The following is a 17,745-nucleotide window of genomic DNA, read 5'->3' on the forward strand; positions in this document are numbered from 1 at the left end:
CTTTTTAACATTCTCTCATTCCTCTTCTATATTCTCTACCTTACCTCTTTTACTCAGACCTCTTGTGATGTCCTCCTCAAGAATATTCTTTATCTCCTCTTCCTCAAGCTTCTCTAAATTCCACTGATTCATGTGACACCTTTTCTTCAGGTTTTTCAACCCCAATCTACATTTCATTATCACTAAATCATGGTCGCTATCAATGTCTGCTCCAGGGTAAGTTTTGCAGTCGACGAGTTAATTTCTAAATCTTTTGCTTAACCATATATAATCTATCTGATGCCTTGTACTATCACCTGACTTTTTCATGCGTATATTCTTCTATTATGATTTTTAAACTGGATGCTGGCAATTACTACTAAATTATACTTCATGCAAAACTCAATGAGTCGGTTCCCTCTTTCATTCCTTTTGCCCAGCCTGCATTCACCCCACAATATTTCCTTCTTTGCCTTTTCCAATGCTTGCATTCCGATCTCCAATTTTCACCCCCTTTTATGTGTTTAATTGCTTCGTCAATTTCTTCATATACACACTCTACCTCGTCATCATCATGGGCACTTGTAGGCATGTAGACGTTAACAATCTTAACAATCGTTCTTGGCTTAGGTTTTGATTTTATCCTTATTACAATGATTCTATCGCTATACATTTTGAAATATTCTACTCTCTTCCCTAACTTCTTGTTCATTATGAAACCTACTCCTGCCTGCCCTTTATTTGAAGATGAGTTTTATTCTTCCCATCGAACCTCACTAATTTCTACTACATCTACATTTAACCTATCCAATTCCCTCTTTAAGATTTCTAACCTACCAACCTTTATTAGACTTCTAATATTCCATGCTCCGACTCGTAGAATATTATTTTTTAATTTAATATTATTTTAACCCCTTCTGTAGTAGTCCTCACCCGGAGATCCAAATGAGGGACTAGTTTACCTACAGAATATTTTACCAAGGAAGGCACCTCCATCTTTGTTACATGGAAATGCTAAGAGCTTCATTTTCTTGGAAAAAAATAGCTGTAGTTTTCCATTGCTTTCAGCCACGAAGTATTCGGAAGATTGAGTGATGTTGATATGGCCGTTTAAGTCCTTGTGACGTAACACCCTTAACAACTACAAAAAGAGCTGCTGCCCCCTTTTAGGAATCATTCCTTAGTCTGGCTCTCAACAGATACCTCTCTGATATGGTTGCATCTTCAGTCCAGCTACTTTGTATCACCGAGCACCTAAGCCCCTCATGAAATCATCGGCAAGGTCTCATGATTCATAGAGGGAGTTTATATATATATATATATTTCTCAATAAACTCTGTTTACTGTGTTTTGCTGGGTTAAGTTTCATTTAATATTGAATTTAATTTAGCACAGTAGTCGGTACGTTGATGAATAATTTCAATTTACAAAAAATATATATATTTATACGTGTAAAATGTTTACAATTTACTGATATTAAGAAATATTGATATTTTCATGATTATTTATAAAAAATTATTATAAATTGTTTTATAACTATTTTTCATTAATAATATTCTTATACCACTAAACATTACACATTTTAAATGGGAGCAGCACATAACTAATAAAACAAATTTTAATGACTAGCTTAAAAATATGCTACAATAATAATTCCTTTTCCTCCATAAATTCAAGAGCTAGCCGACAGAACATATAGATGATTTTCAAAGAAGCAACCTACCCATCCTGGAACTGTGTGGCACATGGAAGCGTCTAATAAGCAATTTAGTGAACTCCACTTGATATAAAAATAGCAGTCTAGAGAAAACATTCTATAACTAGATTAGGTTTGATCTAAATAAGGCTTAATTTAGGCAAATATTTTAATGAACTTTCCAGCAGTTCTAACTTTTTTTATAAGGCTACATTTTACAACTTTAATCTAAAATGCGTATATCCTTTATTGTGTCTCATAATAAAGAATAGATATTAATTTTCTTTAATAAATAAAATAATACTTAATACATTTCTCACCTAAATCTGTACCTCCACATCGAACTAGAGATGAACAAAGATAGAAACCAGTTTCTCTAACAAACCGGTTAGGATGTACCAATGTTTGAAAAATTAAAGAAAGCAATTCATGATCAATAAATATCTGAAAGTTTGAACCACATCCCTGGACCATTGATTGTAGACACAACATGCTAGTTTCAAGGTTCTTCCACCCTGCAGTTTCATGAAACTTCTGGACTATTTCTGAACTGTTACGCTAAAAAAAAATATTCAAAATTTGAACTAAAATATAAATATAATTAGAAACGAGTGGTCATTAATCCAAATTTTTAGAAATTTTGATTAAAAAATAGAAGGAAAGGAAAATAAACCTAAGTGCATATATTCACGGTTTCTTATTCATACTTTGTTTAAATCTCAATATTATTAAATATTAACCTGCTGGGTTAGTCTAGTGGTTATACTCGTCATTGCAAAAGCAGCTGATTTTTGAAGTTGAGAGTTCTAAGATTAGAGCCTTTGTAAAGGTAGTTGCTTTTATATGAATTTGAATACTAGATTGAGATACAAGTTTTCATTGGTGATTAGGTTTCAAAACCACACATCCCAGGAGTGGTTGACGTAAGTCTGTTCAAGACTACATTTTGCTGATACATTTACACCTGGACTATATCTGCAGCTACTTATTACTATATCTACTTTATTTCCTTTATTGCTTTATCTGCTTGACTGTATCTGCAACTACATCAGGCCTGACAAGCAAGTAGCAGTAATTGCATTTCTCTATACACACAGGCCCAGAACTAGCAGTAGTTGACTGTTTGGAGAAATACATATTATTAAATTTTATTAAGTCTCAATATTTTTGGTGTTTAAATAAACTCCAGAAATAGAAAAAAAAAGAATTTAATACTATTTTAATATAAGTATATAATATCAATAATGATAATTTTGATAATAATGATAATTGAAGAGTTATACGGAGGAAATGAATTAGAAAATGGTGTTATAGAGGAAGAAGAGGAAGTTGAGGAGGATGAAATGGGAGAAACAATACTGAGATCTGAATTTAAGAGAGCATTAAAAGATTTAAATGGCAGAAAGGCTCCTGGAATAGACGGAATACCTGTAGAATTACTGCGCAGTGCAGGTGAGGAAGCGATTGATAGATTATACAAACTGGTGTGTAATATTTATGAAAATGGGGAATTTCCATCAGACTTCAAAAAAAGTGTTATAGTTATGATACCAAAGAAAGCAGGGGCAGATAAATGTGAAGAATACAGAACAATTAGTTTAACTAGTCATGCATCAAAAATCTTAACTAGAATTTTATACAGAAGAATTGAGAGGAGAGTGGAAGAAGTGTTAGGAGAAGACCAATTTGGTTTCAGGAAAAGTATAGGGACAAGGGAAGCAATTTTAGGCCTCAGATTAATAGTAGAAGGAAGATTAAAGAAAAACAAACCAACATACTTGGCGTTTATAGACCTAGAAAAGGCTTTCGATAACGTAGACTGGAATAAAATGTTCAGCATTTTAAAAAAATTAGGGTTCAAATACAGAGATAGAAGAACAATTGCTAACATGTACAGGAACCAAACAGCAACAATAACAATTGAAGAACATAAGAAAGAAGCCCTAATAAGAAAGGGAGTCCGACAAGGATGTTCCCTATCGCCGTTACTTTTTAATCTTTACATGGAACTAGCTGTTAATGATGTTAAAGAACAATTTAGATTCGGAGTAACAGTACAAGGTGAAAAGATAAAGATGCTACGATTTGCTGATGATATAGTAATTCTAGCCGAGAGTAAAAAGGATTTAGAAGAAACAATGAACGGCATAGATGAAGTCCTACGCAAAAACTATTGCATGAAAATAAACAAGAACAAAACAAAAGTAATGAAATGTAGTAGAAATAACAAAGATGGACCACTGAATGTGAAAATAGGAGGAGAAAAGATTATGGAGGTAGAAGAATTTTGTTATTTGGGAAGTAAAATTACTAAAGATGGACGAAGCAGGAGCGATATAAAATGCCGAATAGCACAAGCTAAACGAGCCTTCAGTAAGAAATATAATTTGTTTACATCAAAAATGAATTTAAATGTCAGGAAAAGATTTTTGAAAGTGTATGTTTGGAGTGTCGCTTTATATGGAAGTGAAACTTGGACAATCGGAGTATCTGAGAAGAAAAGATTAGAAGCTTTTGAAATGTGGTGCTATAGGAGAATGTTAAAAATCAGATGGGTGGATAAAGTGACAAATGAAGAGGTATTGCGGCAAATAGATGAAGAAAGTAGCATTTGGAAAAATATAGTTAAAAGAAGAAACAGACTTATAGGCCACATACTAAGGCATCCTGGAATAGTCGCTTTAATATTGGAAGGACAGGTAGAAGGGAAAAATTGTGTAGGCAGGCCACGTTTGGAGTATGTAAAACAAATTGTTGGGGATGTAGGTTGTAGGGGGTATACTGAAATGAAACGACTAGCACTAGATAGGGAATCTTGGAGAGCTGCATCAAACCAGTCAAATGACTGAAGACAAAAAAAAAAAAAATGATAATAATGCAGTAATTTATATTTTGTAAAGGTAACCTTAAATAAGGAAACATTAACAATTGTAGAGGCACATCTCAATTAATAATTAAAAATCAAATATGGTCATATTAAAAAAATCCCCCATTAAGAACGATCTATAAAAAAAAATGCCTACCTTTAAAAATTAACATAAATAATACTAAATATTGTGTTGTAGTTGGGTTAGCTCGGCAAAGGGGTTATTTATTAATACACCATAAAAAGAAGTAAACTATAAAGGTGGCTTTAATGTTTGTTATAAGTACAGTGCCACTTCAGGAAAGAAAGACAAAAATTAATTTATCCATGATTATTTTCATAAATAATAATTTAAAAAAAATACTTAATAGTTAATATAATCAGAATCTGTTTTAATAATAATCAAACAATATTCAATATCTGAAATGACAAGTTTTTTCTACATTTTTATATCAATTTTTTTCTCTCTAATCTATTAAGAATAAATTAACAACACAAAGAATATACATTAACTGGATAGGCCACATCCCAAGACATGACTATATCCAAAAATTAATAATTGAAGGAAAGATTGCAGGTGTGAGGGGAAGAGAAAGAAGGATAGGAACGTTAGATGATTTGAAATAGAAACAAGGACATTACTATTTAAAAGAAAAAGCTCATGACAGACCATTGTGGAGAATGTTGTTTTTCTTATAACTGTCAATAGGCAGTTCCACTAAAGAACAAGGACAATTCATTAAAATTACAAATGAATGAAAATAGCTTAACAAAAATGACAATTATAATTTCAAATATTTAAAATTAAACACCTAGACTAAAACTACTATTCTGGTAGATGGTAACTGACAATCACACTAAGTCACTATCTAATGGTAACAAATGACATGACCACAATAATTTTTTAATTAAGAATTATTATTTTCAATTTATTATTACTTATTATCATTATTATTTTTTTAAGGTTTATTTACATAATTTCCATTGCCCCTTATAACACGTACACGTATATGTATGTGGTCATAAAATTTAATTTTTCTCTGTGGATGACTGTCCAGAACATCCCTATTTCCAAGCAGATTATTACCCAGAATTTTACATAAAATAAAAAATTAACAATGGCTGCCGAGGTAGTCCTTGAAAGTTAAAAAATTCCTTTTTATTGTTACCAAAAATATATGAATAATTTTAAAGGTATTTGAATACTTATTTTAATTTCAAAATTATATCTTAATAGGTTTCATCCATATAAAATTATAATAGGATTTCTAATACTGGTCAAAGAAATTCTGGGCATAACAATCATATCAGGCTTCAGTGCTTACCCATCTATCACTTATCTTAAAACAGATACCACACACAGATAAACATTTTATTAGTTAAAATAAATTTTTACTAAAGGACAATTTTCATGATATTAATAAAATTTTAAAATAACTTGTAATAAAATATCTTATAAATTTAGGTCCAAAAGTATATTTAGTGTTATTATATTTTAGCCTATACCCATCAACAGATTCCTGGAAGCCAATTAATCTGAAAACTATCAAAACTGATCAATGAGTTTTAAGGTATTCATCTCTCTTTTTTACTATACCAGTGTCTTTTTTTAAAGTTAACACACCGAACAAAATCTGTAAGAACTATAATTTCAATTTAAAATTGTAATCTTAAAGATGTAAAATTTTTCAGATATAAAATAATATAAGCATCATTATAACAGTTTCTCATGAAGATTTTAACAAAAATTCCTGAGAAATGTTCTTATCCTCTATCCCCCAATAACCATAATTGCTTGATATAACTAACAATAACTTTCGATAACAATTTCCAAAATCCACAACTACTAATAAAAAATCGGCAAATGATTACAAAGCTTTCCTGGTGCTGTCCCTTATGTTCAAAAAGATTGGTAAAATTACTTAATTTTAAATAAAAATTATTATTATCATTCCGTTTTTATGAATGGAAAAATCAAACAATATTTAGTGCTACAAAGTTAATTTTATAAAAATAAAATAAATAGAAATAAGAATTATGAATATTATTATGTAATATAAGTGATTTATTAATGAATATAATCATTATCAATAATATTAGTAACAGTGAAAAAAAAAACTTCTTATTGGTTTGGTTGAGACTGGGTACAGAAAGCAAATTTAACCCATAAAGGTGAAAAACTGTTTCAGTAAAATAATTTGGATCTGATTTAACACCCTTGATCAATGATATTTTTAACATAAAGATTACATAGTTTTAAAAGAATAATTGGCAAGAAATAAAAATTCTTAGTAAAAAAAATGTTGGGTTCCAGTTGACAGTCTTGAGATTTTCCATCATCAAAATTATAGTGAATAATGATAAAATAAATCATCAAAATTATAAATGATAAAAAAAAAAAATCAATATTTTTAGTACAAAGATTTAGGTCCCATCTGAACCAGTTGCCTCACCAGCTACACATAACATTTTTAGTAACAGCCACATGATGAAATCCAATAAATTGTCAGAAATTACAAACAAAAATCAAAAACATTTAAAATGATCAAGTTAAATTTCACTTTTTTTTTATAAATTCCCCATGTTGTCTAGATTAATACAAGATATAGTTGGATTTTCAATTGAAAATTAATTTATAAAAAATGATATTTTAAAAATGGGTCCTATTCAGTCATTTCAAGCTTACAAATTTATTTAAGTATATTTTAATAATTGGCCCAATACAGTGCAATGTATGTTTTTTGATTTCTTCAATTTATTCTTTTTTTTTTTGGTTTTGTTTTTCACTGTTATGGTGTAAAAGTCAATAATTTAAAGAATAAGATAAAGAATCGAAAAAATACTTTTATTTAATTTTTTAAATGTATTTTGGCTCTATAGAATGTAGCATGAAGAAATGGCGGACCTTTCAGGGCTTGTTCTGCTAGTGAAAATAATGTTAAAACTTCATATAAACATAAGTCTAGAAACGCTTTGCTTTCAAGTTACGGCTAACAAAAGATTTTGTACAGATTTCAGCTACTCGAATAAAAAAAAGGCCTACTATAATTTTTGGGACCAAAAAATTAAACAGTAAAGTTGGTGGTTTCTTATGTAATTTGAGCTTGGAAATAGGGTAAAACAGTCCCAGAACTGTAACTCAAGTAGTTTACAAGATATCCAATATAAAACACAAAATTTGGTATCGAAAAACTACTTTTTTTTAGGTTTGTAGTACAACAGCTTTATTAAATGACTAAGTGCAAAAGATTGAGTAAAAAAACTTTTAGAGAAATTAATTCTGATAAAATTAATGTAAGTACAGCCAATAAAAAATAAATAAAAATCAGTTTTTTATTGAAACAAAACAGATGAAAAATAGATAGACCCTCCTTTTGTTACTAAAGAAATGTTTATTAGATACAAAAAAAAATATGATTTTCTGTCTATTTTCATCTGTTCTGCTACTGTACTACAAACCTGAAAAAAACTTGTTTTTTGATTCCAATTTTTGTGTTTTACATTGGATATTTTAAGAAGTAAAAAAAAAAATAAAATATATATATATATTTTTCAACAAGGTTACACAAAATTAAAGTTTACACCAAAAAATATATATCTCCATGTCCATACATACAGCCAATCATACGAGTTTCTGAGATATAATACAAAAATTACTTATAAATAATATTAGACATCCCCATCCCTAAATCCGATTGATTAAAAACAGAATTTTATAAACTTAAGTACTATCATTGTACTAAAGCTCAATTTTCTGACCACTTCAAAAATTAAAATATTAAAAATTATGAAAAGTACTCTTCCTCCTTTTTACTTCCTTATACAAAGTATAGTGATCACAAAAAATTTCGGTTTTCAGATTTCAACAGAAATATCCATTTTTACCATCCCTGAATCCATTTTGACTAGTTTCTACATGATGTCTGTACATATCTACATACATATGTATCTCGCATAACTCAAAAACGATTAGCTAGAATGTTGAAATTTTGGATTTAGCATTGTTGTAACACCTTGTTGTGCGCCTTCTGTTTTAATTGCAATCAACTGGGTCAAAAGTGTCCACAAAAGACTTTTTCTTAACTGCAGTATTAACACCTTGTTGAGAGCTTTTCAACAATATATCATAAGTGGTACTTATTTTCATTGGTTTCAGAGTTATAGCCAAATGAAATTTTAATTAATGAAATATTTGTATCTTAGAAGGGCACATCGGTTCGAATCAAACTTTATCTCCTTTTTGAACTTTTTTTTTTTAAATTTATATATATTGATTTATAAACAATTATTAACCTCTGATGGTAAAAAAAAAAAATTACAATAAATAATAATTCAATTACAATAAAAAAAAAAATTGTGAAAAAATATCAGAAGTTATTAATGAAAAAAAATTTTATGTACTTTTCATTTTAAAGAAATGAGTATATGTAATTTAATAGGCAAACAAGAAATCATGTGGTGGCCACAGATTTTTTAATTTTGTCTAATACTCTTTATGCCCTCTGTTTTTCTGTTTAGCCTCCAGAATCACCATAAGGAATTACTTCAGAGGATAATATGTATGAATGTAAATGAAATTGTAGTCTTCTACAGTCTCAGATCAACCATAACTGAGATGTGTGGTTAGTTGAAACCCAACCATCAAAGAACACCAGTATTCATGGTCTAGTATTCAATTCTGTAGAAAACCCCTTTATGCCGTCAATGCTCTAGATATAGACAATTTTTTAGGCATTTTCCAACAATTTATGTAGAGTTATTCAACAGACATTAATTAAAATATAAGCAAACACAGGTATATATACATATAAATATATCCTCCCACAATTAACTTTTGTATTATTTTTTACCGAGAGGGTTTTGAAATGTCAACTTTTTCAAAAACCTGGTACCCAAAGTTTTTGAAGAGTGCTACACTTTCACTTTACAACTATCCTGCCGCAGCAAAAATAGAACTATATAGCCAGAAAAATAATCACATCATAAGGCACAAAAAATAAAAAAAATGAATAAATATATAAACGTCAATATACGATGCAGAAAAATTGGAAACTTAATATATGGTGCCTGCAATACAAACATCAAAATATTAATGGATTATACATATATATTGATGGATGCATATTAAAAAAAAAGATTGTTAAGTCATATATTATTGAAAAACAAGCTTTTAAAAATGCTGTTCCAATAATAATGAAACTGAAGTAAGTTCATAGCTGATGTCGTAGTAAAAATAATGGAGTCATAATGTTTTGTATAAATGCTAAACATGTACGTTACAAATAAGTTTAAAATAATTATTCATCAATGATAAAAGCAACATATACAATAATGATATAAAAAGATTAACAAATAAAAATATACTAATTCATCAGAAACAATCAAAAGAGAAATTTCAATGCAAAGATAACATCATTGAAGCGCTTCATTTACCAATTTATACTGTTGTGACACACTGATTTGTTTTATGAAAAGATGATTTATTAAAAACTTCTCTCTCAAAAGAAATATTTTAAAATAAGTGAACTCATTAATGATTATCTTTTCTATATATATATATATATATATATATACAAATATATTTTTCATTTTATATTGATTACTTTTAGATTCAAAAACTTTTGTGATTAAAATTAATAAATTGTTATCTCAAAACAAAAAAGAATGAATATCATTTCATACACCTGGATAAAACTACATACATCTTGGTAACCTTCAAACCACAATAAAATAAAATTAGTATAATTTTAAAGAACAACATTTATTGATTATTGAGAAGAAAGGTTGAATTGCCTGTAATTTATTAATACACACAATAACCCCATATTACAGTCTAAACCTATGGAGACTTGATTTTGTAGAACCACATGCAGTAGTAAGTAAAAAATGTTACAAGCATTTCTCAGTTACAAAAGGAAACCCTCAAATACATTTTTCATGTTACATGATTTGCAAGAAACAAAAAATTTTACAGTGGCATTTCATGCCTTTCCTTCTAGATAATATGAGACGATAAGATTTAAATTAATTAAAATGACCTAACATGTTAATCATTGATCCGACACAGAAAATGCTAAACAAAATCAATGAATATAAGGGGCTGGAGGCAATTAACGTTTTGTTTCTGAATAGCCAATCATATTGACGATAAAAACATCACCAAAAAGCAAAACAATTCTGATTTTAATTATAAATATAATCATGGCCGATTGTATAATATCTCATTAAAGAGAGAATTCTATAGAATATTACTCTATCAAATAAACTTAATTTGATGTCGCTGTAAAAAAACAAAAATTGTAAAACATAATTCAATACCATACTACACAATACACTGCAAATACAAAAGGAAAGGAAAAAATAGTCATTTTTGAAATTTTTAAAATTACTAGATTAAAATCAAAACAAAGAGCTACAACTTTCCTATTAACTAAAATATCAAATTCATTTAATGCTCCTACTATTCTTTGGATAAGAGCCTAAAATTTATCTGAGTAAAGTTTTTTGATATCACCAACCATCAACCGAGGGGTGGAAAAAATGGGGTTTTGAAGACAAAATCATACCTCCACAATGGACACAGAATCAAATCGATTTAAAGTGGTTGTTATTTCTCTAAACATTACCTAAAACTTTTCTCTGAAACAATTTTTGATATGACCAACCCTTACAGTAAGGGATGACCAAAGTGTTGCGGGAATTGTAAGAAGATGGGGCTTGTCGTACGCTAAACATATGAAACTTTTTTCACATGCAACCATTGTCATATTGAGTAAGTTTGAAATTCTTCTTAACTTTAAAGTGGAAATATTTTTTATCCCGTACTTAGCACCGGGGAAATCTACCTCTGCCTTCCGGCGTGCCGAAAGGGATTTTTTTGTGATGTAAGGGTTTATGGAAAAATCACAACAAAAAAAATATTGGTTGTGGAAGGATGAAACAAAAATGCAATTTATTCATATTTTAAAAGATTGGTCAAGCGGTTTATTTTCCTATCTCTCTTCTTTCTATGAGAAAAAAAATACTAATAAAATTGAACATGAAAAACTGTGAAATTTCACTTTTGGTCATTTTTTTCAAGAGGCAGGGGTAGCATACAGAGTTTGAATTACTTTTTTATTTGTAGGTATATGTTAGTAGTTTTATCATAAATAATATTTATTAATGGTGATATATTTACCACTAAATTTTTATGAATTTTTGAAAACTAATTCTTTTTTCAAAATTCACATTTGGCTTATTTCACAAATAACTCTGATTGGGCTGGTGATAAAAAATCTCAAATTTGCACAACTTGCAGATGTTTATGGCAAACAAAAATGATTCTCATGTATTATACGAATAAAAAAGTTATAAGCTCTCAAAAATCATGAAAAACCTGTTAAAAGCGATACCATTTTGACTAAATAAGTGCTCCAAGGGGGTTTCATGTCTTCTTGGCACATCAACACTTTTATACTAATTAGTATAGTTGAAATAAACTTGTTTGAACCATTCAACTGCAGCGTTCATGTTATAACAGGCGCTTGAAGTCATTTCCAGTCGTCAGGAAAATTAATGTTGCAACATTTAGCTCTGCAGTTAAGACTGGTCAGTCTGATATTAGTCAGTGACCTGTTCACATCTTTACAGAGTGTCTCAAATTTCACCCTGTGTTTGGAAGTGTTCATTAAATAGATAAGTTTTACTCAGTAATATTATATCTGCAAATTTTAAAATCAGTTAAAATTTTCACATTATTTTCATGTAATTCTACTTAAAACAATGGAAGAACAATGTTCTGTAGGAATTTATACGAAAGAAGGGTGTCATAAAACACTGTATGGTGGTACAGTGCCAAAAGAACTCATTAAAATTTTTGATTTTAATGGTATAAGCCAACAACTTATTTTTTTACATGTTAATTCAGATGTCACTAGTGTTTGTAAATATGAAAAAAGGTTTTTGTCAAAATTCAGTCACCTGTATGGACAGTTCTATTGTGACACTTTGAGAACTCATAAAATAACAGTTAAGAAAAACTTAAGACAAATAACATTAGAGCAAATTCTTAAATAACATATTTTTCCAAATTTAAATTTAGTTCCTGGAAAGTCTCTTTGTGTTAATTGTTTCAAAAGTCTCAAGAAGACAAAGTGCGGAAACCAATCTGCAAATCCTGAAAAAGTTGACACCACTTGAACTAACTACAGTGACGGGTCATTCTCACATAATTTCAAGAGAATTATCAGAAGAGATATCCTAGCTGTTGGTTAACCACACTAAATAATAAACTTTCATTGTTACAAAAATGAGCTATTTCATTGAAGAATAATTTAAATTTTGCTACAATTTACTTTTTCTTCGATAGTGTTTACAAAAACAAATAAATATAAAAATAAATAAGAATTCTTCAAAAAAGATGTAAGCTACTCATTGAAATTTCATTTTAAGTAAGTTTTACAAGCATTTTTTAATCAAAATTGTATTAAGTTACTGGTATTATTTAAGTTATTAAATTACGACCTATCATTAATTTTTTAAATATTGCAAACGACAACTTCAACAACACAGGGGCTAAATATAAAGTGCAAAGAAGACAAGAAACCCCCTTGGGGCACTTATTTAGTGAGCCATAATGGTATTACTTTTTGTTTCATCCTTTCAGGGTTAATAGTTTTTTAGTTATGATTTTTTTCTGTAAACCCTTACAATCACAAAAATAGGTGTGCACACTATAACAAAAATGGCCGCCACAGGTAAACTGCTTAAATAAAAAATTTAAAAAAAATATTTTTAAGGTCCTGAAACATGTAGGAAACAAGCAGGTAAGTTTCAGTTTTTTTAAACTGGTCTAGCAACCAGTTCATGTTTTTTTGGGATACTTCAAATGGACTGACCGTAATTTATTGTTACAAATTAACTAATTAATTAGCTATTTTGAAAACATAACACCACTGAAATAGCAACAAAGTGTAAAATTAGTGTACAGTTCTTGGGTCAATAACTTATATTGTCAATAGGTAAAGCTGAAATGAAAATTTAGCTCCTGAATGGATCCACTAAGGAGAAAATCTTCTTTATAAAAATGTCTTAAAATTATGTGTTATATCTCTAAATACTGTAAGTTTCCGTTCAGAAAAGTAAAGTTAGCTGCTACACTGGAAAAAACTGTGCAGGTTTCAAACTTGTCAATAAGATATTTTTAATGCACTCACAAATCATGAAATTCTCCACTTAAAATTCTTCATAGCTTTTCTAGTTTACAAGCACATTTTTAAAATGAACCGTATATGTTAATAAGCACATAAATTTATAATATAGATTAAGAAGATAAATACATTTTAAATTATATTTAAAACGAGATTATATTAAAAATTTTAGACAAGACATTATGTTAATTACAATAAAAATGGTCTTACACGTTGTGTCAATTTTTCCATCAGTTTTTCAGTTTCTTTTTGCTCCAGATATGAAGCTTCATCATCCCTGATTTGTCGTTCCAAATTACTCTGAATTAATTCTATCACATAATCTCTTACATCTTTATAAACTTCTGGTCCTAACTTTTGACACAAAACTCCTAATACTGCACCTGAAACAGTACAGTACATGTTTTCACATTAAATTTTTAAATATTAATCGTAGCGAAATTCTACTAATCCTGTAAAAAAATAACATATATTAATCTACAATTTTTCTTACTGAAATATATTAATGTACAATTTCTCACAAAAAGGGATACATTAATTTGTTATGGCTGCAATACATGCAAAGCAAAAGAAGCATATGGGTAAACGTATATTCAAATAGTATGAATAAAATTAAGCAGTAAGTATGGCTAACCTATTGATAAAACTGTAGTTATACAAGCTGGATGTGTTCAAGTTTCTGAACATGATAAGGACACAGTCCATGAGCATTTAATGTCCTCTATACTATACTTTGTGGAATGTTGATTCACATAACTTCTTTGCATGCTCATTGTATGATTAAGCTGTACCACATAAAGAGCATTTTCCCTTTTATCATCATGTATGATGTATGTATATGAAACAGGAGCACTGGCAACTGTACGTTTCTCACAAAGATTATTAAAAATTCAAAGGCCTAAAATTTATGGAACTAAAAATGGCCATTTTTAATTTTTACAAATTCATAACGTTTTTCGGTTAAATTTTCTTGTTTTGTTTTTAATAACTTTTTTCATAGACTTTAGTACATAAATTTTCTTAGAATTAAATTCTCTACAATATTTGATAATTAAATTTATGCATTTACTTATTTAACAAGTTATTGACTTCTAACCTAAAAAAAAAATGTGTTTTTTGTCACAAAAGTTTTCTGTTTTATGCTGGTTACCATAAAAACTATGGGAGATATGTCTGGAACCTGTTTTACTATAGTTCTCAGGTGAAAAAACACAAAAAATTATCAGTTTAACCTGTTAAGTAACACATTAAAAATGTCAGTATGTTCCCATTCAACGGGGGGAACTGAAATCCAGGCGAAATATTTCGCTAGCTGTAACTTAATAACAAAGCATGTTTGGACATATGTTTATACGAACCTTTTTCTTTATTTCAAGCTCTAGAATCAGTTTCAAAATTATTTCCTTTTCCTCCTGAAACATTCTGTATAAACTTTGAATACCATAATCGTTCTCTACTTGATACGACAGTGGCGTTATTATACTTGAATGCAAATGAATTAAAATCACTAAATACCAAATATTACTAACAACAAATAAATGTTAAATTTATTAATAAAAAATTAAAATCAAATAAGGAATTCTGTAAACTGAATTTCTAATGAAAATAGATGTACTTTTAATCATTAAAATAAATGTTAATAATAATCATTTCCAAAGTATATCATGACCACATATATTGATGGCGAGCTTTCCATATAATAATTCTAATATTACTTTTATATTTTTCTTAAAGAAATAAAAGGCAGTGATGACATTTTATTATAAATTCCATAAATTAACTGAACTAATATATAACAATTTGTTTCTAAATTCAATCCATTGCTACACTCAATTCACATTAATGTAACCTAATGAAATTAAACAAAAGATTATAATATTTTACTTTTACTTAGGCCTATTTCATTTTATTCATGTGAATTTATATATATTTTTTTTAATAGGATATCAATTAACGTTAATATATTTTAACTTCTTACTTCTTTTTCTAAAATTTACCTTCAACCTTGTAAAACTTATTTAGTCATACAACAAGGTCAGACCTCTATTAGGCAATAACCCCTTTTAATAACTTTTTATAAAAGTCAAAATATTACTAAAGAAGGGTTTTACTGTATAAATTATGACGTATACTTTACTTAATAGTAAAGTGGATTTATAAACACTTTCAAAATTAATTTTTACATAATCTTATGCTATAAAATTAAAGCCAAGGTTTTATGTAAATGACACTTTAAAAAAATAGAAGTAAGGAGGAAATATTTAATGCTACACTAAATAATAATAATTAAATAACCATACTACTGTTTAATCAAATATTTATTATTATATATTAAAAAAAAAAACTGAGGAATTTGAAATATTCTATACAGTCATAATTTCAGCTGAAATAAAATACTTTTAATATTTACATTAAGAATTTCCATTAGGCAATTTAAAAAAAAAAAAAACAATTATGATTATTTTAAACAATATTAAATAACTGGTGTCCCTCACATGGAAAAAACCAACATTGTTGAAATTTTTAGTACTTCCAGACGTACAAAATTAAGCTGACAGCTAAGGTTTTAAAATAAAATTATTTACAATAACTGCTTTGTGTATATATATATATATATACAGTTCAATAATGTTCTGTGGTTACACTTTACAAAAAACAATTTTAAACAGAATATGTATTAAATAATTTGAAATTATCTCATAAAATGAAAGCAATATAATCGAACTACAATGAAATAACTTAATAGTTTCAAGGTTTTTCAGTTGGTACTTTGCCCTACAGAACAAGTCACACCACCACAACAACACTATTATAATCTCAAATAACAAAAAATGTTTTCATGTTAAGAATACACAATGTCAACAAGAAAAAGAACATAGTACTACAGAAAAAGGCATGATATAAAGAATTTGTTAAATTAAAACTTCAGGCACAGATCATAAGCATTTATATAGTCTCTTTGTAAGGAGATGCCAAATCTATACTAGAATTATTAGTTCAGTTCATAAACAATTCAATACAAAATTCTTAAATTTGGCTTAACTAACTTCGACAACCAAAATTTAACTAGTTTTCACCAAAATCAACTTCAGTATAATGACAGTTAATTCAGACATTTTACCTTAAATTAAAGAACAATAATGACTTAAAAAGTATTTAGGATTTTCTAAACATGGTACATACATATAAAAAAACTGACTATTACACTTAAAAAGAAAAGAAATATTCTAGTAGCAAGACATACTCATTGAAGTTTTTAAAAACTGGTACAAAAACTGAGCACGAAAAAGCTTAAAATGTTCTCTTAACTAAAAATTTTTGTAATTTTGAAATTGGAACAAGTAAACATAAATATAAAAAATTTATTCAAACTGGGATTAAATTCAATAAGCAATATTAAAATAAACAAACCTGCTTCAGTTCTAACACGAATTTCCGTATCAGTCAGTAATTTTTCTGCAATAACCTTCATCTGTAATAAAAACTCGGATTCTTTATCATTATCATGATCAACAAATGGTATAAGTGACTTAGCACCAGCTAAGCATCCTTGTTTGGTTTCCCAGCTATTATGAGAATTATTAAGCAATTTTAATAATTCTGTTTCGAGAGCTACCCTCTCCTGGGGAGAGCAGGTAAGCAGCAGCTTATCGAGATCTGATACAGCGTTATCTCTGTCAAGTTTTCTGGAGCTGCATAAATTGGCAACTATATCCTTAGGATTCATTGTAACTTAAGCATCAGCAATAAATTTGCGAAATGTATTTTTATCTCAACAGAGCATCTTCGACGATCTTATAAAGGTCATTTAATACTGATAAGTAAAATTAATCGATAAAAATGTAATACTAACGACAATCTAAAAATTATATTATTTTCAACACAATAACAAATATAAGACTAGAAAAGCACCCCATGCGATATAACCTCAGCGCCGGGAACAACACTGTTTACTGAAAAGATGCATTGCTCCATGGCTGCAAACTGAGAAACAGAATTCAGCTATGTAAAAA

The 17,745-nt window shown here is 28.5% G+C and overlaps 1 protein-coding gene across 3 annotated transcripts in view; it reads right to left on the reverse strand.

The window, feature by feature from the left end:
• LOC142325568 (uncharacterized) overlaps positions 1-17,690 on the reverse strand; it is a 71,725-nt gene extending 54,035 nt beyond the window's left edge. For all 3 annotated transcript variants that reach the window (XM_075367474.1, XM_075367475.1, XM_075367473.1), the window contains exons 1-3: positions 17,144-17,690; positions 13,943-14,115; positions 1,996-2,233 (exon numbers count right to left, since the gene is read on the reverse strand). In XM_075367474.1, coding sequence (XP_075223589.1) covers positions 1,996-2,233; positions 13,943-14,115; positions 17,144-17,459 — 727 coding nt within the window. In that variant the 5' untranslated portion in view covers positions 17,460-17,690. The remainder of the gene's footprint in view (positions 1-1,995; positions 2,234-13,942; positions 14,116-17,143) is intronic.
• Between the last annotated feature and the right edge of the window lie 55 nt (positions 17,691-17,745).

The sequence above is a fragment of the Lycorma delicatula genome, chromosome 5 (assembly GCF_047948215.1).
Source record: "Lycorma delicatula isolate Av1 chromosome 5, ASM4794821v1, whole genome shotgun sequence".
Lineage (NCBI taxonomy): Eukaryota > Metazoa > Arthropoda > Insecta > Hemiptera > Fulgoridae > Lycorma > Lycorma delicatula.